At 35.6% G+C, this 26592-nt stretch overlaps 1 protein-coding gene across 19 annotated transcripts in view; it reads left to right on the forward strand.

Moving 5' to 3' along the window:
* Positions 1-26592, forward strand: part of NRXN1 (neurexin 1) — a 1070346-nt gene that overhangs the window by 110685 nt on the left and 933069 nt on the right. Inside the window, exon 5 of one of the 19 annotated variants that reach the window (XM_057740889.1) lies at positions 20239-20254. The exons of the other annotated variants lie outside the window; for them this stretch is intronic. Within the exon in view, the coding sequence (XP_057596872.1) occupies positions 20239-20254 (16 nt within the window). The remainder of the gene's footprint in view (positions 1-20238; positions 20255-26592) is intronic. 19 annotated transcript variants of the gene reach the window in all.

Genomic DNA, 26592 nt, shown 5'->3' on the forward strand with positions numbered 1-26592 from the left:
ACTACCTTATAACAAGAGATCAGTATAGTGTGGTGGCGTCATAAGACCTGTGTTCAAATCCTGTATTTGCACTTTACTGACCTTGGGCAAATAATTTAGCCTCACATATCTAAATCTTAGGATCTGTATTATTGGCTAATAAAAATACTCTGTCCACAAGTATGTTGTTACATGAGAAATTGCAAAGTAAGTAAAAGATGGTTTTTATCAGTGGTGATGATAAAATAAAACACACCATGTACCTTTAGATTAAGTGAATTTGAAAACTAATGATCTTTAATCTGCCCAGGTTTTAAAAAGTTGTTAATGTCTTAATATCTTCTGTCAATCCTATGAATACTGTATAATTTATGATTCTGTGATTGTTTTAAGCTATAACTAACTGGACATTAGTGTTCTGATGGCCCATACTACAAAGAATATTGGTACAATAAAGCATGAAAGGTTGATTCTACTTAATCAAACGTATTTAGGTTATTTCTCTAACTCTTGACACATTTCTGTTGTATACAGTGTTGAAGCTGAAATGGACTTGCCTCCACTTTGAACAAACCTAGGAGTTCAGTGGCAAAATGCTGCCTTTTAGAAGCAAATTAATGGGCTGAAGCGGGCAGGGAGATAAATATTTTCTTGTGGACTGGAAGTACCATCTAGAGGAAACTTTTTTTATGAATTAACATTTGCCTCATTAATGACTTAGTAGAGTGATACCTAAGTTGAGCTTTTACTAACCACTTAGTCACCTGAAGACGAGATTTTTCAAAGAAAAGCTAATTAGGGTCTTCTCTTCTTCAATAGGTATCTTTGTGAGAAAAATAACAATTACCTTGAGATACGTAAATAATTGGTTATACCCTCACATCCTTCAAGATTTTGCTCAAATGGCACCTGAGTCTTAAGAGACTTATTTTGACCATCCTATTTTATATTACAATTTGCCTATTTCCTGAACTCTCTTAACCCAATCTAGTTTCTCTTCCACAACAATTATTATCTTTTAACACACTTAAAATTTTTTTCATTTATTTTGTTTACTGTTTATTGTCTTTCTTCCACCAGAATATAAGAGCAGAGATCTCTGCGCTGCCTTATATATTTCACGGGCCCCAGAACAGGGGCTAATACAAGTAGGTACTCAATAATATTGTACTTGTTTAATGACTGACTGACTGGTTAAACAAGTTTACAAAATTTCCTTTTAGATTTTACTTTCGATGGTATTTTTTTTTTCTCGTAATACACTGATTTTCAAATATCTTTTTCCTTTTTGCTTCAAGGTACAGATTCTAATAAAGGAAAAATAAAGAAGGTCAATAAAACCAGAATTTTTCTCCTGAAACTGAATGTGAGGAGGACTCACACTCGACCCTTTTGATCTTCCTTGTTACCTCCCCAATGTAGGTATCTCCCAGAATTTGGAAGGGATTTGAAAAACCTCTCCATTAACCACTGATGGTCAAGCCTTTCCTTTAAAATCCTTCTAATAATCAGTCTTAAAGGAATATTTCTTTAAGAAAGGGATAATAATTCATCTTTGTATGTCTCTCTGTGTGTATAGGAAACAGGAAGAGGCTCCTGGAAGTTTGGCTTCTAACTAGCATGATTCATTGTGACTTTCAGAAAGCACCTTTTGGCAGTTTGTGACAGAGGAAAAATTTCGAAGAATGAAGTGGGTCCTCTTGTACTTTATATTCATGTGGCTTGTCTAGTACTTCTTATATTGAAAGAAATAGATTCCTTCTTCTCAGGTCCTCAAATAGCTATATACACCCAAAGGGCCTTGACTTTTTCCAGCCCAGGGATAAATGATCATATGTTCAACTAGATGATTTATCAAGAGGTCTAGATCTGCAACCAGCTGTCCTAAACTGTGGAACCTGATTTGAAGAATTACAGTGGCAGGAAATCTCTGAATTAAAAAACAACAACACAAATGCAGTGCTTAAGTCCATATTCTCCTTAAAATGAGTCTTATTATTTGTCCTTTTGGTAGAAATAGAGATGGAGAGAGAGAAGGAGAGAAAGGGGAGGGGCGGGGGAGGGAGGAGGAGAGAGGAAATTCTCTCTAAAAAGAATGAGAGTGGTTTCATTCAGTCTTAATCATTATTACTTAAATCATCAATGAGATTCTTCATTATGTGGGACTGTTGAAGCCATAACTTTCTAGAATGGATGGTTTCAAGATGTTTGACATTAAAATATATAAACACAAAGATAATAATAGTTACCAGTTTTCAGGATACATCTTTACACATTCAAGTTATATCTACTTATATAAAATGTGTATTCCGTAAATGCAGTTTTCTCTTTTCTGCTTGGCTTGTTTGCCTGTGAATTGCCATGTGCCTATGACCACATGATAGCTCATTCAGAATTCTAGCAGCTGAAGTTATCTCCAGTAATTACTAGTGTTTACTTTCAACCAAGTAAAAAAAGTACAGGGATGTTACCAGAGGCATTAAGTGAAGATAGTATTTTCTTTCACCTTAAAGATTTTTTTTTATTATTACATAGCCCAAATACAGACCAGAAAATTAGAATACTGGGACAATGGATAATTCAGGAAATTAAAATGACTCATGTTACATGAAGTTTCTAAGCAGTATTTTTATTTCTTGGCCTGAATTACCTGGTCAGTTGACCCAGTTTTCCACTTCATTTTCTGGACTTGGCATTATAAAGTCAGTAGACATTTGGAGAAAATTAAATTACACCATTCAGGGAAACAATCAAATTTAGATTGGGCTAAAGTGCTGCCAGAGGGGTGGAAATCCCTAAATTGGCCAATGGTGATTTCAGTTCACAAGGAAATCCTCATTCACAAGCTAACCATAAGTTTTTTGCAGATTGCTGGTGGCAAATGTGCCAGAAATCTTCTGCTAAACTTAGTGAACAGATATTTTTAATGCTATACTGCCTTAAAAGAATTGTCTTTCCAGAGATTATTTGTTTAAGTAAAAGAATGCATTATCTGACCGGCAGTCTGTAGGGCATACAATTTGAATTGCTTCCCCAGCAGTGTGGTTGGATTTGCACTGACCCATCTGTACTTGCTGTGACCAGTGGCATTCTTTGTGACAGGACTGTGTGAAATTAGGAGTCATTCAGTGCGATGGAAATAGAGAAGCTGATGGGTCCAAAAGTAAGTGAAAACTTGGACTAATGGATGTGAGAACAATTTGGTTGAGCATTTGCCCTCTCATTTGTAAGGAGTAATATCATGACCTGTTAGGCTAAATCACTATTTCTTTTTTCTTTACTTCAAATCCTTCATTCCTTAATTAGAAGAATGTCCTATATAAAGGAGGACCACCGTTTAAGCGAGGCTGGTCAAGTAGCTGACTTCTCTGTTAGAACATCTGAACAGTCTCTGAAACACCATTACGAACCTTGACCTTATTACCATTGTTCTGACCCAGGAATTCTCAGGTTGGCTGCCCAGCCCTCCTCCAACTCCCTCCCCCGACCAATCACCAGGGGCATATTTTAAAAATATATACATTTTCAAGGAACCTAGAAGATAATTTTATTCAGTAGGTCTGTGGTGTATTGTAATCCTTTATAAATCCCCTCTCAACTCTGCAAGAGGAGCATGGCCATTTTGTGCAGAGTGTTACCAACTCAGCTAACTGGCTTTTGTTCTTTAAGAATTGATGATTTGATCTTCATGGTGATGAAGGGTGTGTGTTTGTTTGTTTGTTTGTTTTCCTTGTAGGGTCACTGTATAATTTGTGAATTCAATTTAATTGCTTCTGTGTTGAAAGATTTTCCTTACTAAGAAAAATAATTATTATCTTGCTTTAAGAGAAATTAGGCCTTGGTCCATTATGAAAGGACAGGGAAAGGAGATATGGTTATTCAATGAGGACTACCCTTTATCCTTAAAACTGAACAATTGGTTTTCACACAAGTAAAGATGTCACTAGGTTCTTTGCAACCTTGTGATACATGTCATTAAAACTTTCATTGTGTAGAGTTCAGATAGAGCCTTTAAAAAAGGAAAAAAAAAACCCTCAAACTGAATAGGTGGCAACAGTTAAACTTTTGATGTGATGCCCACCCATGGATACTTTGTAATATATTTTAGGATCATTGTCCATAATGGACCATGATAAAGAGATACAAAGGGAAAGCTCAACAAGAAGTGCTGAGCTCACATAAAAAAAATAGCCATGAATGTATTTCTGTACAATGGAAAAATTGATTATAATGATTTTTTTTTCTTTTCACTGGAAATTGTGGTGAAATAGGCGTTAAATAAAACAGGAATATGTCATTTCTATAAATGTCATACTTTAGGGGGTGGAAATTTGGTCTCTGGAGTCTATTACTATTAAAAAAAAAAAAGAGGTAACGTTCTTATGAGACATTTCAGAAATGACAGACCTAGGCATAGAAATTACAGGGAGATAAACTACTGAGTTTTAAAAAATTTACAAAAGGAAGTAATTAAGGAATGGTGTGAGTACAAGCAAAAGCCTGGAGAGGAATGCCGAAGGTGAGAAAGCCAAGCTCCTGGCGGGTGGGGGCAAGGGAAGATGATCATGTGTGACAGCAAGACATTATTTCCCCAGGTAGAAAAGATGTGGAAGAGTAATGACAGCAGCCTGAGAGGGCAGCTTCAGGAGCTAGGGAGGCTCAATACGTGTGTGGTTACATATTTCATGGGATTTGAAGGGATACCAAAAACGATTTTCTTGCCAAAGATAAATCTGTCAATAGCCCTGTCTTGTTAAAAAGTTAAAAAAACATTAGTATACAGTATTTGAAAGTGCTACATAGTTTTAACTAATTTATCTTTCTTTAAAAGGGATCTGATGAAATGGGGCACTAGAGCACTAGACAAATACTTTTTAATGTGAATGAGACATCAGATGGAATTGTCCAGCCCTTGAGTGAACCTTAGTGAGATCTAGGCACATTGGCATGGCTGGTGCCTGGAGTCAAGGATCAAGCAGAATCCACTCAAGGAAAGAACCTTATTTTTTGTCCAAATACTAGCTACACCAGCAGCATGCTTTCAGTCATTCTATACACTATCCCTCCTATCCCAAATTTGGCAAAGTGGATTTATTCTGTCCTTAGGACTACTGTTACACCTAATATTTATCTCTGTTGTGAAATTCTCTTGCTGAATTTCATTCATGACTTTGTCAATCATTGGTATTAGAATGTGAGATCCTTGAAGGCAAAAGTTGTGTTATTTTCAATTTTGTATTGAGGATTAGAGCTTGGTAAAGTGGTGTATACTCAGTAAACCTTGTTGCAAAGCAAATAGCCAAAAATCACGAGATCGGAGTTGAGAAGATCTACATTTGGACTCTAGAGTCACTATCTATTAGCTGTGTGGCTTGGGAAAGTTATTTAACGTCTCTGAACCTCATTTTCCTCATCTGTAAAATGAAAATAATAAAATTTACCTCTTTTAGTTATAATCATGTGTAATTAGCAGTAAAGTGTATAATAATCAGTAAAGTGTATAATATATTCCTAGAGCATAGTGAATGCTCAGTAGTGGACATGTAGTAGAGTATTGGGTGTGTATTGCAGATGGATGATTCAAATAAAATTAATTTTCAAAGAAAACAAAAGATAACTTTGAAAATCACCAACGACATGAAGGAAAGATTTTTTTAAAAAAGGTCAAAAACATTTATCCTTTGTATATGTACTTTAAAGTATGAGTTTAAATATGATTCACAGATGTTGAGAAAGGAAGTGAGACAAGATAGGAGATTAGGAGAAATTGGAAAGTATTTTTTTGTGGTACATCCCTTACATTTTGTTTTATAGTGATTTCTGTTGCTGTTCATTCAAAAAAAAATCGCATCTGAAGTGAGCCTAAGAATGCTGAGCAGGAAATAATTTTCATCTTTTTCGCCTCTGAATAACAAAGGAAAAATGTTTTCCTTTAATTTATTTTTTTACTTTCCTTGATTAGGGTATTAAGATTCTGTTTAAAATGAGCTAGTTTTAGCGTAAATCAGATAAGCCTTTTGTTCTAGATGGCTCAGTAAGAAAAAGCTCAGCTTGCTTTTGACTTGCTTTGCCTAATTGCTTTTCTTCATTAAAAGAGATTATACAATGAAAAAATACCATTATTTCTTCCTATCCTTGAATTCCCTTCCTGGGTGTGTTTTGGAGAGTTAGAAATTATGTGAAAGTTAATGAGAGAGTGATAATTATGAGAGAGTTAATGAAGCTTAGTTGGGGGCAGGAGGTTATTATTTAGGTGACTTGGTAGGTCTGTTGACACTTTGGACTTAGAGATAACCTTTAAGTAAATAATAATTTACTAGGAGTCAGGAAGTATGCGGTAATGTGCCTTTAAACCAAGATAATTGTGAAATTCACTAAAATGAGGATCACAGTAATTGTTTCAGAATGGAAAAGGACTTAGAAAATAATAGAATCATAAATTTGACTAGAACTTTGGAAATCTCCTAGTCCAAATGCCTATTCAACAAATTCTTCTGCTATTTCTGTTATGGGTGATGATCCAAACTCTGTTTACTTGTTGAAAAGGAGGGTGTGCTTGCTACCTCACAAAGTAACAGTCTTTTTAAGGAGAGTTTTAATTATTAGAGTTTTTCCTTTGTTAGAATCAAAATCTGCCTACTGAAATTATTGCCAATTAGCCATCTGCGTGTTGTTATTGTTGCTTCCTAAGATGTTTATTGAGTTTATCCAATGTGCTGTGCTCTGTGTTTTCAGTTGATCTGGGCTTAAACACATTCTAATTCCTCATTCACACTACAAAAAAAAATGGTAATAATAATTTCCATAAAAACATCCTTCACCCTCATACCCAAACCCCAATTTTTCTTTTCTAAATTTTATATATCTTTAATTTCTAAAACCATTCTTCACAGTGTTGAAATCCTTCCCAGATTCTCCCTGTCTGTCTCCTCCTTCTGGTCTGGACACACTCTAGTTGTCAGAATATTTCTTAAAGTCAATTCCAAAATTAATTACAGTTCCTCAGATGTCTGAGCACAGTAAAATGGAAGCATTCTTTGGTTTTGGAAATAATGATACCTACAATCAAAGATGTGTGTGTGTGTGTTTTGTTTTCTATTTTTGGTCACTGTTATTTTGTTGCCTCATACCGAAGATTCAGTCAGTTGAAACCTCTAAATGGTTTTTCACATGCTCATAGGTCAGGCTTCTCATTCTCTAGTGAACAGTTGATATTGTGAGTCTACTAAGCATGGAACATAATTGTGTTCAATTCCATCTTTAATCATTAAAAATAAATTAAATATCTACTCAGTGTCCTATGCAAGATACTAGAAATACAAAAATAAATAAAGCATAGTATGAAGCAAGGTATCTGTCCTGGAGAGATTTATAGCTCAGCAATAGGTAAAAACATTTTTACATGTACGTTTCATCAACAGTTAAAAGGTTTATGATGGAAATTATTTACAAGGACCAATATTCCTCATTAGTTGGATCTTGTAGAATGATTGTTCACTAGACTGACATGGTTGGGCAATGTATATGTTTTCTCTTGATGCCATCACGAGTTCCATTATGAGTTCCCTTGCTGTAATTAGCCTGTAACACAAATTTATTATCTTACAGTTCTATACATCAGAAGTCCAACATGGGCCTCACTGGGCTGAACCCAATGTGTCAGCAAGGCTATGGTCCTTTCTAAAGCATCTAGGGGGGAGTCACTTCCTTCCTTTTTCTAGGTTTTGAAGCTGGAAAAAAGCTACAGTTGTGATCCCTTTCCTCCATCTTCGAAGCCAGCAACCTTGCATGTCTCTGACCATTCTTCTGTGGTCACATTTCCCTCAGACTCTCTTCTGTTTATCTTTTCCACTTATGAGGAGTTGATGATTACACTGGGCCTACCTGGGTAATCCAGGATATTCTTCCTATCCTAAGGTCACTGATTAGCAAAACATTATTATATTTGCAACCTTAATTGCCTTTGCCAGGTAACCTAATGTATTCACAAATTCTGGGGATTAGGATGTGGATATCTTCAGGGTGTAGAGACGTTAAAGCAAAAGAAAATGTAAGTTGAGTCCTGGAGGTATGATAGAAAAGTACTGATTCTAAACATTGGAAACAGTTGAACATGAATGCGAAAGGGAAGCGAAAGATACAACTGGAGAAACAGTTAAGGGTCATGATGATGCAAAGTCAAGGAACATGATAAAATTTGCTTTTTAGAAAGATTCCTCTAGCAAGAGAACAGATTTGAGGGATGTAAAGTGAAAGATAAGAAAAGGGCAAAGCAACTATGGTTTAGCCAAGAAAGACATATCAATGGCTTATGATTTTGTCTTAGCATGAAGGATGGAGAAGAGTGAATAGATTTGTTACATCCTAAGGAGTTGAGTTCAGTTAGGACTTGATAGATTAGATGCAGGAGTCAGAGCGAGACTGGAGTCATAACTGACCCTCAGGCTTCCATCCTAAGTCTTTAGGTGGATGGTGGTGTCATCTATCAACATAGCATGGATTAATGAAAAGAAAAGTAAGGGAGGAGAGGAAATGGAAGGAAAAATACCCTGATTTCCACTTTAGTTCATGAATACAACCAGTCAGCTATTTTTAATATTGACCTGTATCTCCATTCTTGTTTCATCTACAAATATGATTTACATCCACTTGGTGTTTTTAAAAAAATGGATAAAATTGTGGAAGAGAAGAAAATCAGAATGCTGCAAGGGACCACACTTTAATAACCACTGTTATGTCAATCTGAATTCACTGTGTAATACCATTCAGCCAACTTTGACTCTGTAGTATTGCCCAGATCGTATATCTCCACATATTTCAAAATATATCTTAAAATATTTGTCAAATGCCTTGCTCATATATTTAATATACTCTGTTTAAATTATGAAGCAGTATTGGGATAGTTATTTGCATTTAGTCATGGTAAATCTTTACGTGTTTAATTCACTTGCTCTACTGCTTCAATAAATACACTTATTCAGTGCATTCTGTGTGTAAGGTTCTGTGCAAAGCTTTTTGTGGAATATAAATATATTTTCCATGTTTATAACTACGTAAGACCTGTAGTGACCACACAGGAGAATAAGAGATTCATTCTTACTAGAGGAACAAAAGAAGGGCTCTGGAAGATACAGTAGTTGAACTGGAAGAGGTGAGGAATGAGGATAGACTTACTAGGGAATGGAGCACTTGGAAGAAAGAAGAGTGTGATCAAAAACATTGAGGCAGCATCATGGCAAGCATGACATGATGTGGTTGAAACACAGGTATGGCTAGATGGGAGGTTTGGAATCAAGGAACTGGTAGCATTCTGGTCCAAAGCTGTAGTTGTCTTTAATTGAATTTGAATGTGTTAGGGCAGGATGCACACTCTCCATATCTCCTCAGTCTCTGTAACTCCCGATTGTGTGCCCTAACCATATTCACACATTGATATTTCTTACCTGGTGCCTTAGACATCTGGTTTATGACCTTAGATTTAGAAATTTACTTAGCAATCAATCTGTTGCCAAAGAATGTGTGTGGGAGGGGGAGGGTACCCTACTTAGAAAGACGTCTGAATCACAGAGTGGACTGCAAATTATACTGTTGAAGAAGGATGGGATCATTAGAGGAAGGTAGGTGAGTTAGGAGTAACTCCTTCAGGGCATAGCCTGGATCTTGTTCTTTCAATGGTGTTTAATACAGGGCAAGATACAACATAGATGCTCAAGGAGTAATTGAATGAAGACATTGGAAGAGGTGAATTGGCTGTGAGAGGTGAAAGGAAGTGACTGAAAATGACTGTAAGAGCATGAGCATGAATGCCTGGAAAGGTCATGCATTTGAAAGAGTCTGTGGGAGAATAAATTATAACTTAGATAAAGTTCAGAAAAGATATCCAAGAAGACACATTCAACAAATGAATGAAAATATGAATATGTCCCTCAGAGGCCTTTTTAATTAAAAGGGAATATGAAAATCTTTAACATGGAGGTGATGGTTTATTTTAACTCACCCAGCAAAAAATATATGTTTCAAGGTAAAATATGGATTAGTAGCTCTATTTAAAAAGAAAAAGTCCGATCACTGAGTGCAGATCTATTGTTTTATGGTTGAAGAAATTGAGAGCAAAGAATGTTTGTTTTGCCCAAGGTTATTGAACAAATAAATGGAAGAGTTGGTTCTAGAACATAAAGAATGCTCTTCTCCTCCCATCAGTACATCTCTTCAGTGTGTCATGCTTCACATCCAAAGTTCCACACTGACTTATTCTTACTTAGGAAACAGCAATTTTTTTTTAAGAGCTTTTATTGAGATACAGTTAGACAATAAACAGCATATATTCAGAGTGTACAATTTGGTATCCCAATCTCCCAAATCATTCCCCTCCAACCCTCCCAGCTTTCCCCACTTGGTGTCCATATGTCTGTTCTCTACATCTGTGTCTCTATTTCTGCCTTGCAAACCGGTTGATTTGTACCATTTTTCTATAGTCCACGTATATGTGTTAATATACGATATTTGTTTTTCTCTTTCTGGCTCATTTCACTCTGTATGACAGTCCCTAGGTCCATCCATGTCTCTACAAATGTCCCAGTTTGTCTACTAACTTTGGGTTGTGTTTGCTCTTCTTTCTCTAGTTTCTTTAGGTGTAAGGTTAGATTGTTTATTTGGGATTTTTCTTGTTTCTTGAGGTAGGATTGTATCACTATAAACTTCCCTCTTAGAACTGCCTTTGCTGCATCCCATAGGTTTTGGATCGTTGTGTTTTCATTGTCATTTGTCTCTAGGTATTTTTTGATTTCCTCTTTGATTTCTTCAGTGATCTCTTGGTTATTTAGTAGCAAATTGTTTAGCCTCCATGTGTTTGTGTTTTTTAGTTTTCTTCCGGTAATTGATTTCTAATCTCATAGCGTTGTGGTTGGAAAAGATGCTTGATACGATTTCAATTTTCTTGAATTTACCACCACTTGATTTATGACCCCGAATGTGATCTATCCTGGAGAATGTTCCATGTGCCCTTGAGAAGAATGTGTAATCTGCTGTTTTTGGATGTAATGTCTTATAGATATCTATTAAATCAAGATGATTTATTGTGTCATTTAAAGCTTGTGTTTCCTTATTAATTTTCTGTGTGGATGACCTGTCCATTGGTGTAAGTGGGGTGTTAAAGTCCCCCACTATTAATGTGATACTGTTGATTTCCTCTTTCATAGTTGTTAGCATTTGCCTTATGTATTGAGGTGCCCCTATATTGGGTGCGTATATATTTATAATTGTTATCTCCTCTTCTTGGATGGATCCCTTGATCTTTATGTAGTATCCTTTCTTGACTCTTGCAACATTTTTTATTTTAAAGTCTATTTTATCTGATATGAGTATTGCTACTCCAGCTTTCTTTTGATTTCCATTTGCATGGAATATCTTTTTTCATCCCCTCACTTTCAGTCTGTATGTATCCCTAGGTCTGAAATGGGTCTCTTGTAGACAGCATATATATGAGTCTTGTTTCTGTATCCATTCAGCCAGTCTGTGTCTTTTGGTTGGGGCATTTAATCCATTTACATTCAAGGTAATTATTGATATGTATGTTCCTATGACCATTTTCTTAATTGTTTTGTTTTTGTTTCTGTAGGTCCTTTTCTTCTCTTATGTTTCCCGCTTAGAGAAGTTCCTTTAGCATTTGTTGTAGGGCTGGTTTGGTGGTGCTGAATTCTCTTAGCTGTTGCTTGTCTGTAAAGCTTTTGATTTCTCTGTGGAATCTGAATGAGATTCTTGCTGGGTAGAGTATTCTTGGTTGTAGCGTCTTCCCTTGCATCACTTTAAATATATCATGCCAGTCCCTTCTGGCTTGCAGAGTTTCTGCTGAGAAATCAGCTGTTACCCTTATGGGAGTTCCCTTGTATGTTATTTGTTGTTTTTCCCTTGTTGCTTTTAATAACATTTCTCTGTCTTTAATTTTGGTCAGTTTGACTACTACATGTCTTGGTGTGTTTCTCCTTGGGTTTATCCTGCCTGGGACTCTCTGTGCTTCCCGCACTTGGGTAGCTATTTCCTTTCCCATGTTAGGGAAGTTTTCTACTATAATCTCTTCCAATATTTTCTCAGGTCCTTTCTCTCTCTCTTCTCCTTCTGGGACCCCTGTAATGCGAATGTTGACGTGTTTAACATTGTCCCAGAGGTCTCTTAGGCTGTCTTCAGTTCTTTTCATTCTTTTTTCTTTATTCTTTTCTGCATCAGTGATTATCACCATTCTGTCTTCCAGGTCACTTATTCACCCTTCTGCCTCAGTGAATTTGCTATTGGTTCCTTCTAGTGTATTTTTCATTTCAGTTATTGTGTTGCATATCTCTGTTTGTTTGCTCTTTAATTCTTCTAGGTTGTTGGTAAACTTTTCGATCTTTGCATCCAGTCTTTTTTCAAAGTCCTGGATCATCTTCACCATCATTATTCTGAATTCTTTTTCTGGAAGGGTGCCTGTCTCCTCTTCATTTAGTTGTTTTTCTGGGGTTTTATCCTGTCCCTTCATCTGGTACAAAGTCCTCTGCTTTTTCATTTTCTCTATCTTTCTGTGGCTGTGGTTTTCAGTTCCACAGGATGAAATACTGCTGATAGTGCTTGATACTGTGGTCTGCCCTCTTGTGGAGGAAGCTATCTAGGAGGCTCATGGGTGTTTCCTGATGGGAGGGACTGATGGTGGGTAGGACTGGATGGGCGGAGCTCAGTGACACTTTAATCTGCTTGTCTGCTAATGGGTGTGGCTGTGTTCCCACCCTTTTGGTCGTTTGGCCTGAGGCTGCCTAGCACTGAAGCTTACAGGCTCTTTGGTGGGCTAATGGTGGACTCTGGGAGGGCTCACACCATTGAGCACCTCCCAGAACCCCTGCTGCCAGTTTCTCTGAGGAGACAACAATTTTAACCTCTCATGCTGCCAGATCTGAAGTTTGATCCATTTTGAAAATTCAGGTGTAGACTGTTGAATACTTAAGGACTTCAAGATAGCTTTTCTTAAATGTCAAGACCTAGTATGAAGAGAGTGGGGCTGTAAGAAAGCCTAGGCTGATAGTCACTGGCTTTATTTTATTCTGAGTACTTGGCCTGGCCACCCTGATTTATTTCCCTTTTTAAGTCAAATTGCTATTATGAAACAAATTGTAGTCTTTGGTTCTAAATTTCACAGAATTATATAAGGTCAGTGGATTTCAAGTGGTGCATTTTGAAATCTAAGGACTCTGAGTATGCACCTCAGGACCACCACTGGTGGATAAGAGCACAAGGAGGGGAGGACATTAAAGCCTCTACCCTGAATCAAATAGGGTACCATAGCCTTTTATCTGTTTTAATATTGAGCTTTCTTCAGGATTTTGTATAAAGGAAGGGTCTTTTATTTTAAACCGTTTGAAAACTACTACTAGAGGTCATTAATTCAGGGTTAGGGCCAGCATTTCAGATCTTTTCCTTTTGAGTTGGTGGATGACATTAAAACACTCCAAATCCTGTTGCTTCAAAGGAATAAATTATACAAATTCAGTTTTACCATGGTACCATAAAAGTACCATGGAGCCATCATTTAGCCCTGTGATGAGCATCTCTGGCTTTGCCAATGTAGCTCCCTTATCCTAAAGCCACGTTGAGAGGAAAGGTTTTTAGGTTTTCACAACTAAATGTGAGGCTTTCCACTGAGAGGAGATAGAAGCAAACCTTGAGACGTTAATTTTTACAGGCAATAAAACATGTTTTCTTATGTTTTTCTCCATTTCTATTTGTTTCCATTGCTATTTGGGAACCAAGTTTTGTTTTGTGTTATAATTTACAGAATAATTATTTAAAACACTCATAGAGTATATTAGGAGGTACTATGACATTTTAAATGTCACAAAAAAACACAAAACTCTACCTAATGCACTGTGTTGACCTGAATGGGAAGGAAATCCAAAAAAGAGGGGATATGTGTATATGTATAGCTGATTAATTTTGCTGTACAGTAGAAAGTAACACAACATTGTAAAGCAACGATACTCCAGTAAAAATTAAAAAAGAAAACAAAACAAAAAAATCGAAATGGATAGTTATACTGAAATTTCCATCCTAAGGCCAAGCTACACCATTCATGGGTTTTGTGAGGGTGAAGTAATACATGGCCAGCACTTGTGAATTATCCTGTGTCTCAGTAGATCAGAAATGTACTGTTTCTCAATAAACCCTGTGCTGTTCCACAAATTTATTAGAAAACAAAATTAACTAATATCGAATTATTTTGCTGGCACTGTTTTCCAAGGTGAGCTGCAATGAGTTCTGGTTTGGAGTCATGAAGTCTGTCTTTTATAATATGTGTGTGGATATAGTGCTTAGACATTAATGTCCCACCCCTTTTTGTTTCTGAGAAAACTTATTTTTATTCTTATTCCATTCTAAACTCAGAATATGGTTCAGCATCCTTTGTGTGTGAATGTGTGTGTGTGTGTGTGTCTATTTTTACTTCAGTGGTTCTTGTAAGAAAAATGATTAAATGTTTTTGTATAATGCATATTGCTAAGAATAAACTCTTTTTTCTTTGTCTTGCCCATCTGGTTGAAGAAAGTTTCTAGATACTGATAAATGAATTAATGATGTTTAAGATACATCATGATCTAATGAAGTCATGCATCTCAGTGGTCAATTGAGGTTACACTCTTCCACAGGAAAAAAAAGAGTATATTCTTATACTCATTTGCTGAGTCTAATGGCTCTAGCATGCTGTTGGAGAATCACATCATTTTCCACCTAAATTCTGGGTTAGTATTGAAGTAAGAAACACTCTATTCATGGGTGTGGGAGTGACAGCATATCGCAGGTCATTTAATTGTTTAGTGTCTTCTGTTTGCCATGCATATTGCAGTGACAAATGAAAACCTTCTGTGAACACTTTGAAATCCTGAAAGAAGACAGTTTGATGACTGTGAATTAGCATTAGTATTGCCATAATTCACACTTCCTGAAGGATATGGGGACTATTGGACATTTCCTCCGTTTGTTGTTTGATCTAGTTTGAATTACCTAGTTGTCCAAATTGCATTTTCTTCATAGTGTTCCATTGAACTGTTATTCAACTTTCCTTTTAAGAACATAAAATTTATTCAAAGTTACTTAGTGAAATAGTTTCTTGCATGTTAATTTTCTACTAGAACCCCAGGTAAAGAATATGGAAAATATACTTAGTTCCTTCATCTTTGTTTTCTCTATTGGATATTAATTCATTCAAGACACTCAACTCAAAATTTATGAAACCCCGCCCATGGGCTCAGGAGAACTGGAAAATAAGCAGAACAAGGTCATGGTACTTACATTTTAATGGTGAGAAAAAGCATTAAAGACATAAATAAAAAAATATATAGTGTCAGATGCTGACATTTTATGGAAAAAAATAACAATGAATGGGACATGGGAGTACACAGATGAGAAACGAAAGTGTAATTTTTATGTAAGTTTGTCAGAGAAGATCCTCATTTGTATGACATTTGAGAAGAGACCTGAAAGAGGTGATTCAGTATGTGGTCAAGCCTTTTGTTTCTTAGGATAAATGTCTCTTTCCCTTCTACCTACAGAAATCCCTCCTAATCCATCATCACATCATTCTTACACTATTGTGTTCCTCCCAGCTGCTATAGCTGATTCCTCTTATGTCTCCCCCTCTCTAGCTTATATGGTGTCATGGATGCCCTTGCTCAAAAATGTACAATTGTTTCCTGTCTCCTGTTATATAAATTCCAGACTCCCCCACATTATTATAGTAATTTGTAAGAACCTTATTCAACCAGTAATTTTATGTGTCATCCTTACTTTTAGCAAGTAGGTGTCTTCACTCTGTCCTGAGCAAACCATGCTTATTTCCAATTATGTTCTCTTTCTTATACCCTTCTTCCCACATGAAATGCCATCTGTTCTAAATATTTGTTTCCCTAATTCTAGAGTTTGATTAATTGAAAGTGACAAATACAATTTATTATAAAACAAGTAAAACTATTTTAGTTCTGATATCCTCAACTGGAAGCGGATCCCAAGTACACAAGTAGGCTTTTACAACTACTATCCTTAAAGGATGAGTTCCCAGATATTTTCTCTTCCATTGGAGAGTTGGAGTGTGATGAGTTGTGGTGAGGTATGGTGAGGGTTGGAGAGTTAGGGGATTGGGATCCATCATGCATTTACAGATCCAGTGTGTTATTGCGGACACCAGGCCCTTAGGCTGATCCCTGTCACTCAAGAGGAAATGGAAGTTCAGAAGGGTTGAGTTCCTTGCCATTGACCATGGAGACGTTATTTTCTTTATTTATATTGCCTAGTCTTCTTTTTATAACGTGCATGTTGCTCTAGATTGCCTAATTCTCTGATCAAGTTATGACTGGGCACTTTTTATTTGCACCAAAAAATTCCCTACTGGTAGCTTTCATATCTCATCCTTTCAGTCATTATATATTTTAAAAATGCCTTCTGTGTACCTAATATCAGAGTACATCTTCTGTATCTCCCATGACACCTAATACACTGCTGTAGTGTGTGTTTAAAAACCCTTGTTGATTGCTTTGATGTGGAAGGCTTTAGAAAGCTGACATTTATGCTTCTTAAACTGCAGTTCATATATTTGACTTAATTCTGCCAGATATCAAAGCTTCTGTAACATCACCTACATGGGGTTATGTTAAGCAAAAATGTTGTAAACAAGAACATAGAAGTGATTTGTGTGGTCTCCTGTCACCTTTTTTTCTCAGCCTTTCCACAGATTTCTTTAATACATCCTGTAAAATATTAGAAAAAACAAGTTCAGCATCTCTTCAAAGAGGACTTTGATATAATTTTTACCTTTCTTCTTTTTTAAAGGATTTTGTGTGTGTTTTTTTTTTTTCTTCTTCTTCTTTGGTAATATTTTTATTTTACAGGGCTAGCCTTACACAGAAATATAAACTCAGGGGAAGCAAGACCCACATCTAATACTGGCAGGGAGAGAAGTAAACAACAAGACCTTGAAATGATGCACAGGGGAGCCTTGAGATTTAAATAAACACAGTGTAGTACTGATACAAAGACACACCTTTTAAAACCCATCCCACCTTACCTTGTTTATCACTGTAAAAGCATTTAATGTTGTTGCTGGGATCAGTTTTATCTAAGAAGAATTTTCTGCATCAGAGATTCCAGTGATGAGCACTTCTGAAATTACAATGAATCCTACTAATTTAGGTTATTGATGTGGAGATTTGCTGCAGATGCTTGAATTTTGTGAGCTTAGAAGTATGTGAAAAATCAGGATTAAAAGTCAACCCATTGCTTCAGAATATGGTTCATTTATTTTGGTGACTGTGGTTTAATTTTAATTATTTATGTCTGCTGAATAGTCCTTTGGCAAGTACTCCACAGAAAATACATTCATTCTTTTTTTCAGGCTGTGTCTGCATTCAGAAGTCTTACCTCTCTGACAGGTATTTCTTTGAGTCATCTATATTAAGAAATAATTTTCAGTCTGTTTTTAAGAATCCCAAATTTGCTTTCTAAAATAGATACTATATTTGAAATCCAGTATGACGCCTTGGACATTTAATATGCTGGGCAGAAAGCTTTCATAGAGATCTGTTTTTTTTTTTCCTTCTTGGTATAAGAAAACTAAACAATTTACTTTTTAAACTGTATTTTACTATTAATAGCCACCATCAATATAAAATGTATTTTATATTTATTTAAATATATTTAAATATACTTTCAAAGCATTAGTTTCTGAAGAATAACTTATAAATATGTTGTTTATATTATGCAATTAATTTTATAAATACATTAAACCTTTTAAATAAGTGGGAATTTCAGTTTTTAAATAATTCATTGATAATTCCATAGAACATTGTACCAAAATTGAATCACAGGAAGAACACAATGTTCTCTTCACTCACACTCTAGGAACATATGCATCTGTTTTATTTGCTATTTCATAAAAATGTGTTGTAATTCTTGGAAACCAAATATAGTATATGATCACCTAAAAAAAATCTTTCGAAAAGTCTGCCCTTTTCAGAATTAGAGAGGTGAGATACTCCCCCTCTTCTCTCATGCATCATTTGAAGAATGTTCCAGATAGAAGACATAATTACCTGTATTTAAAAATGAATCTGTAATTACACTTGTGAGTTACATTGAAAGCAGGAAGAAAGTGCTCTAAGTCTCTGTAAGGGTCAGTTCCAAGAGGAAATGAACTCATACATAGCATAGAAAAAGAAAAGAGAAAAAGTTTAATGTGAAAGGATCTTCAAATGAGAAATAGAAAGACTGACATAAAGTTATTGAAACATTTGACTGGATGACCAAATGTTTGACCGAATTGACCAAAGTTAACCAACTTAACAGGAGAACTTATTCTTCAAGCTGAAGAAGATTTCTAGACCTAAAGCAAATCAAGTAATATTTGGAAATAATTGTGTGATCTTTCAAATCTAAACTAAATGTGCCCAGTAATTTTCTAGTCAAAACTTGTGAAAGGTATACTCTTGCCTGATCATCCAACTCATTGTGATTAGTTATTATTACAGTTGTTTTTAGTTTTGCTGGCATCAATTTTATGAAGCAACAATTTCTCTCTAGTAAGTGGCACCCATTTAGAGTGTACAATTTGATGAATTTTGACAGTTGTACACTTGTGAAAACATACTATCAAGATAAAGAGCATTTCCATTACTTCCAAAAGATTATTTGTGCCCCTTTGTATATTCCATTCCTATAATCCCCTGGACCTGGGAAACCACGTATCTGCTTTTTGTCACTATAGATTATATTCATTTTACATAAATGGAATCACATAGTACATGCTCTTTGTGTGGAGTTTCTTTTACTCTGCATAATGAACTTAAGATTTATTCATGTGTTTATCATATCAGTATTTTACTACTTTTTATTGCTGAGTAGTATACAATCATGTTTTATATGTATGTTTTATTTCTTCACCTAAATCATATATTTTTATTAACATTAAGGGCTGCGTTTTAAATTCTGTGTGTCCTCTTAGTACCTAGAACGATCCTTTCCACATAGTTGAGATCATTTGGTTGATTCATCTATCTGAAGATAGATGTTGGAAAGGAGTTTTAGAATGATCCTGGCATAAGTGGTACTCAATTTTTTGAGAAAAACGTTGCGTTGGAAATAGCAAAGTAAGAGATAATTTACTCAGCAGTTACAACATGTCACTTACAATACAAAGTTCTTAGGATGCATTATCTCTTTTGTCTTTGCAACCAATCCTATGTGGTTTTCATACTCCTATGATCATTTGATAGATGAAACACAGGGTAAGGAACTTGACATTGAGTACACAAGCTGATAAGCAGTAGAGATGCTGGAGTCCAAAGCTATTGCTCTTACCCATGGTACCCCATTTCATCAGAAAAAAGAAAAGCTGTTCCATGTTCCTCCTCTGTGCTCCAAACACCACAGTTTTTCTCTATTTCTTTCAAATTTAAAATGAAAGCCCATGGTGTAGCTACAAGGCACATGTTATTAGTTTCCAAGTGAATTCTCAAGCCTCCTGCTCTCTCCCCCACTCAGTGGCCTCTTTGCTGTTCCTTGGGCACATGACCTGTGCTGCCATCTCAGAGCCGTGACTGTAGCACCTTTTCTACCCCTCAGTATGCTTGCTTGACTCACTCACATCTTTCAGGTCTTTGCTCAGATTTTACCTCACTGAGGTCTACTCTGAACCTTTCTTTTAAATACTGCACCCCTCTACCCCTCATCTCCTGCCCTCCCCATTTCCTCTATCCGTATGTTTTCCCTTTATTTTCTCCATAGCACCTACTGTTTTCTCATATATACATGAATTATTTTATTAAGTTTAATGATTGTTGCCTGTCTGTCTCTGCAGAATATATTCCCCACAAGAGCAGGTATCTTTGTCAGTGTTGTTACCTGATTTATCCCAAATGTCTGGAACAATGCTGTCTTAGTTCAGGCTGCTATAATAATTACGATGGTCTGGGTGACTTAAACAACAAACATCTATTTCTCACAGTTCTGAAGTTGAGGTAGTCCAAGATCAAGGTGCTGACTGATTTGATATCTGGTGAGGATCCACTTTCTGGTTTGTAGATGGTAATCTTCTCATTGTATCCTCACTGCAGAGAGAGAGAGCAAACTCTCTTGTCTCTTCTTATAAGGGCACTGATGCCATTCGTGAGGGTTTCACCTCATGATCTAATTACCTCCCAGAGGCCCCACCTCCTGATACATTGGGGGTTAGCATTCACACATATGAATTTTGAGAGGACACAAACATTCAGTCCATAATAAGTGTCTTGCACATAATAAATTTCCAATGAATATGTTTAGGATATAAGCTGAGATATTTTTGGTCTTCTCTTCCTATCCACTAATTTTTCTTCTCAAAAGAAATGGCATTAAGCAATAGTAGGATGACTTAGGGACAAGGTAAAATAATATATACATTGGTATCCAGCTCTATAAGAGAAGTCAGGAATAGTTTCTCACTTTAATCCCCTCTACAGAATTTTGTCTCTCTTATATCTTATTAGTTCACAATACCAGTGATTTCCTGGATTGCTTCTTAGAGCTGGAAGGACCTGGGAGACTTTTGCAGTAACTTGGTCCAAAAATCCCAACTTTGGGACTTTGGAGAATTGTGGAAATGCATTTCACATGGGTTTTGAATTTGAATGGCTCTAGACTAAACTTCTTATTAAAGCAATCTTTTGTCTTTATTCACTCTGACTTACTCATTTTGGTGTCTGACCCTAAAACATTGTCAAGTAGATTGCCTCTAATACAAGATCTTTATTTGAGGGAAGAGAAACTAGGTAAATGAAGCAAGTTGTCTATAATGAAATGATGACTTAGAGCCATTTCCCCTGAATGGAAAAAATTCAGTATTGTTGAAGCACTTACCAATCAATTAGAGAAAGGATCAATTAGAAAATATTATCATTTCTGCCCTTTTAAATCACCTTTTTATTGAATTCCTTACTTAACACCCATAAAATGATTTCACTGTTTGTGGTCATTTAGGCTCAAATATGGTGTTCTTTCTTTCAGCATCATAAATTTCTATTAAATGATCTGTGATGTAGAAAAGCTTCCATTAAACCCGGTGAAGGAAAAAGTGAATGAATCATTTGTTATTTACTCTTATGATAATTCATTTGTGGTGGGAACCCTATTCAAAGTCAAAATATTTTATTTATTTACTGACTTTTCATGTTACTTTCTTGAATAGTGATAGTGATTACATTTGATGTAAATGTGGAATAGGAGTAACATGAAGGAATAATAACATCATTTCATATTTCTAGGAAGAATATAATCTTGGGGGAAGGCCAAGAAAGTTTTGTTTCCTAGTCAGAAAGGTATTAGATTGCTATTCTGAGCCATATTGACATATAATTTATCTCTTTAAACAAAACTTCCACTGCCAAAGTTTACTTCAATTAATTAAAAAATGTAAAACAGCCTTTCTCAAATGATATCCTCTTCTAGTTGATTAAATAGGAGAAAATATTATTTTTTGGTAAGTTGATATTTTAGTGCTGAGATGATTTCTGTATGTTGTATAACCACATAGGGAGTCCACATTATATTAGCACTTATTTTTACATTACTCTTCATGGACAGTGATGGTATATATTTTTCATGTTCAATGAGCCTTAAACACTATAAAATAAATTTATACATTAAAATACTGCCCGTGTTATTCCAGCTATTTCTGTGTGTAAGGAAACATTAATTAAATGTTTCTGCTTCTGTGAAAAACGTGGAAAATAGGAAGTTCCACATGAATAATCAGGGTGAAATCTTACACTGTTCTTCCAATTGACTTAATTCTCTTTTCTGAAAGTTAAGAACAGTTACGGACAATCTCCCCAGTTTCATTTGTCAGAACTCTGAGAATGAGTCAAGATTTTAATAAATTAAGTGTGGAAGGGTCCTGAAGGGTGTATAAAGTATTGTGGAAATCCTCACTAATAAATTAAAGTACTTTTGTGTACCAGAAATCATTCTACATTTGTGAAGGTCTACGCTGACTTATATTTATGTTACTGTAATTATAATGCTTTCCTACATAATCGAGGATGATTCTATCAATTTGATAAAAATAAAAATCACATAGCAAAGATTTGTCCTACACTAATGTTTTGTTTATATGACATGGGGTCATCTCAGATGTAAGAATAGCTTCTAAGAAGTATCTTCTGGTCTTTTAGTAATTAAACAACTTAGATGAGACAACTGAACCGAGTCCTATATCAAACCCTATAAAGAAGTGTTCTAGTGAGGCTGCCTTGTATACTGAGGGTCTCAAAAAAATTTACACAAATGTCATATGTTTTATTATGAGAAAGCCCTCTTTAGTAATCAAGTAGAGCAGATTTAACTATAAAATATTTGTCTGTCTTTTTTGGCACTAGTCAAACTATCAGTACGTGAAAAGAGTTTCAATAATGCATTAATCAACTCTGAATTAACAGATATTTACATGTGCATCTATAAACATATGTGTGTCACTTGAGTCCTCCAGGGGACAGATGCTTGGATGTAGTTAGGCTACAAAAAGCTGTTGAGGAGTAACAACTGTGAAACATAAATGAGGAAAGAAGCAGGATAAGGGGTAGGGGCCTCTAACCACAGTACATATTTGATTATCCCTCAGCCAACTCTGTGGAGCGCTCTGGAGCAAAGATGACTCATTAAAGGAGATCCTAGATGGGTAGAAACGGCCAGGCCCCAATATCCCCCTGCCTTAAGAATGCTTAGTCATTGGCTAGTGGCTGCCCAGGAGAGCATGGCCTCAGCTGATCCTGAAAGTGCTTATTATTGGGAGTTGTCAGCTAACTGTACTTCTTGAAGCTGAATAATATGTTGTAGAAAGGGACACTGAGTGACATATGGCAACAGGCACACCTTCATAGCTGTCCCAATATGTAATAAGTTTACATGCATATGTTTATGAGTAAATATATGTGTGTCTGCAATATGTCATGCATGTTTAAATACAGAATGTTCATCTCATTCCCAGTAGTATATTAGATTCAACAGATCTTTAAAATTCATAGATTTTTCTCAATAGTTTAAGAATTACATTTCAAGATAATCTTGAAAGATCAAAAAATTGCGCCTGTCAAATTAAGGCTGTATTATGGGAAGTTCAGACTGATTAGGTGGCTCTTTCTCTGGTTAAGTATAAACACTATTGCCTTTGTAAGGTCACCAAAGAAATTCTGCACCAACATATGTTATTTTTGAATGGGAAAAACATCCTTAGTTGTGAGGGATTCATTAGTTGGGATACTTAATGCAAAGCACTCGATATTATCCAACCTTAGGAGATAGTGATCTCTCAGTTCCCAATAACTAAATAAAGACAGATTGCTATAAGAAGCATTACAGCTTCTATCAATAATTATTCTTGGTAGTATATTTCCATTTTTAGGATTTCTTCATCTAGTGAAGTATGCCTAATCATTGCCGTGTTCTGTGTCAGGGCCTTTTCACTGGCTGTTCTTTCTGCATGTTCTGCCTTCAAATGTTGATACAAACTTCCATGCTTCATTATAATCTCTGTTCAGATGTCATCTCTCCATCCAATCTGAAACAGCAGCCGTTGTCACTTCTTCTCTGCTTAAAAAAACAAACAAAAAGAATAGTTATCCCTATGTGGCATTATATTAAATAGCTATTTATTTACTTTGTTTATCCCAATAAAATTGCATGGTCTGTGAGGGCAGAGATTTTGTCAATATTGTATGCTCTTGTACCCCCAGCCTCTATAATATTTAGTGTAAGGTGTATATAGTAAAATATTCATTGAATGAATGAATGGATAGATGATAAATGAATGAGGACACAAATGAATACATTGAGTGGTTTCTGCCCACTCTTTCCCCTCAAAAATATAATTGTGCTGTGTAAAAGCAAGAGTTTGCCCAGATCTGGGTTTATGGTACATTCCCAGTTCAGGACAAACTTTGCCATCATGTGGAAAAATGGAATTTTTTCTCCCAATAACATACTTATTTTAGCAAGATATGTTAGAGAGAAAGGGTGTTTCTCTGCCTTTGCATGTAATTTTATGAAAGCAGCAATCTGTTTTAACCAACCATTGCTTCGAATAATGACTAGTTAATTTTTTATAAATTTTTTTCCTCTTCTTTTAAGCATTTGAGAGTCTTTCAAACAGTATAATTCTCAGCAAGGTTGACAAGAGTCCCCCAGTCTTCTGTCAACTTGCATAGTCAGGTATTTTTTATGTGTTTAGGAATAAACATAGACAATTCCATTCATATCTACTAGGAAGTGAAGAAAGGACAGACAGATGTGGCCTTTGCAGCTGACCTGCTGTCCTGTACTTTATGGTCAGTCTGGTGATCATGAACCATCCCATCAATAAGGCTAAAATTAGTATTGATTTCAACTTGCCACTTTTCTATTTCTTCTGCCTCTGCAGCAGCAATATAGCAGATACTTTTTTCTCCATGTCATCATATCATGGTTCACTTGGCCTACTTCTTACTTTACGATTAAAAGATAGAAGTGTAGATCTTTCAATAAATCAGTAATATTTTCCCTAAACAATCAATAGTTACTGACATACTGTTTCCCTGGCTGAAAGTTTTGACCTCAAGGAAGCTATAGAATATCCTTTTTCCAGAATGAGAAGTCTAAGCCACTAAGGAGAAAAATATTGACCATGTTTAAATATGTGGTATGTTTTTGCTAAACTGGAAATTAAAATACATAAATTTTGCAGTATTTTGTTAAAGCTTTAAAGATCTAGTTTCTTATTATATTCCTTATGTTGAAGTAAAATTTAAGAATAATAATCATAATGAAATCTAATTATTAGCAGTTTGTGTTTTGTGCATAATGCAATAAAACATAAATTCCATTCTAAATCCCTAAGGCGGTGGTATTTAGACATCTCATTTCAGAATGGAGCCATTATGAGCTGGGAAGGTGATAATTAAATGAATTTTCCAGTGCAGGATTCTGTTCATATTTTTGTTTTAGTTGTTCAATATAAATGGAAAAAAAGAAATTTTCTTGAAGATGCTGCTTTAGGAAGAACCAGAAGTTCTGATACAGTAGTCACAGTCATACTTATGTAGACTGACTAAATGTTGAGTATATTTTATCTCAAGTTTGAAATATTGGTGTATTAAATACCATTAAAGAGTAGCTAAAGACAAGTATGGTCTGATGAACATACTAACAATTCACATTTTTTTCATAATCTAAGTTAAACTTTGAAATAAATAGCTTCCTCAAATAGCCACCATTTAAATAAGAAAGTCAGTTTCAATCCTCCTCGTTCATCTTACTCTTTCAGTAAATGGCATAAATAATAGTCTTATATACTACATTATATTTAGTGTTTGGTTCCTAAATGATATAGATAACGTCCTTTCCAAGTTCTATGAATTACAGTGGTACAAAATTTTCCTTTTAAGGCTAGGTAATAACTCACTTCATCACCTTTGCAATGGATTCAATTAGTGATATTATGCTATTGCTGGCCTGCACATCTCTCTAAATAACCAAAACAGAGAGCAAAAAAATCTCTTTAAAATTAGATAACACAAAAGGTAATTAAGCACTATATTTACAGGTTCAGGACCCTGCCCAGTGCACACATTTGTGTTTGGAATTAAAAATTACCAGCCTTTTTTTTTTTTTTTGGAAATAACAGTTTATTTGTTTAACTTTATTTTTATTTTAAATTTTTATTTTATATTGGAGTATAGTTGATGAACAATGTTGTATTAGTTTCAGGTGTACAGGAAAGTGATTCAGTTACACATATACATGTATCTATTCTTTTTCACATTTTTTTCCCCGTTTAGATTATTACAGAGTTTTGAGCAGAGTTCCCTGTGCTGTATAGTAGGTTCTTGTTGGTTATCTATTTTAAATATATCAGTGTGTACATGTCAATCCCAAACTCCCAGTTTATCCCTCCTCCCAACCCTAATAACCCTGGTAACCATACGTTCGTTCTTTAAGTCTGTGAGTCTGTTTCTGTTCCATAAATAAGTTCATTTGTATCATTTTTTTAAGGTTCTGCATATGAACTATATCACATGATATTTGTCTTTTTCTGCCTGACTTCACTTAGTATGATAACTCCAGGTCCATCCATGTTGCTGCAGTGACATTATTTTATTCTTTTAAACATATAATTCCATTGTATATATGTACCACATCTTTATTCATCTGTCAATGGACATTTAGGTTGCTCCCATGTCTTGGCTATTGTAAACAGCACTGTGATGAACATTGGGGTGCATGTGTTCTTTCAACTCATGTTTTCCTCTGGATATATGCCGAGACCAGCTCGGCGACTCGAGGTGAGTGACGGGTGCCGCAAGCTTGAAGAAGACACAGACACAGACTGAAGAGAAAAGTGGGACCGGGGGGCTCAAGACCTCTCGGATCAAGAGCCCCGCTGACTCATCCCAGGCTGCTTTTATTGAGTTCGTGGGCTAACATTCTCAGGTTACACTCATAAACAGTCAAAGGCCTCACATGATTGAGGCAATTATCTTTGTTTACTTCCTGGGTTCGAGTTGAGCAGGTGTGGATTTGAGCTGGGGGTGGAGAGCAAAACAG

The sequence above is a fragment of the Hippopotamus amphibius genome, chromosome 7, assembly GCF_030028045.1.
Source record: "Hippopotamus amphibius kiboko isolate mHipAmp2 chromosome 7, mHipAmp2.hap2, whole genome shotgun sequence".
In the NCBI taxonomy this organism is placed as follows: domain Eukaryota; kingdom Metazoa; phylum Chordata; class Mammalia; order Artiodactyla; family Hippopotamidae; genus Hippopotamus; species Hippopotamus amphibius.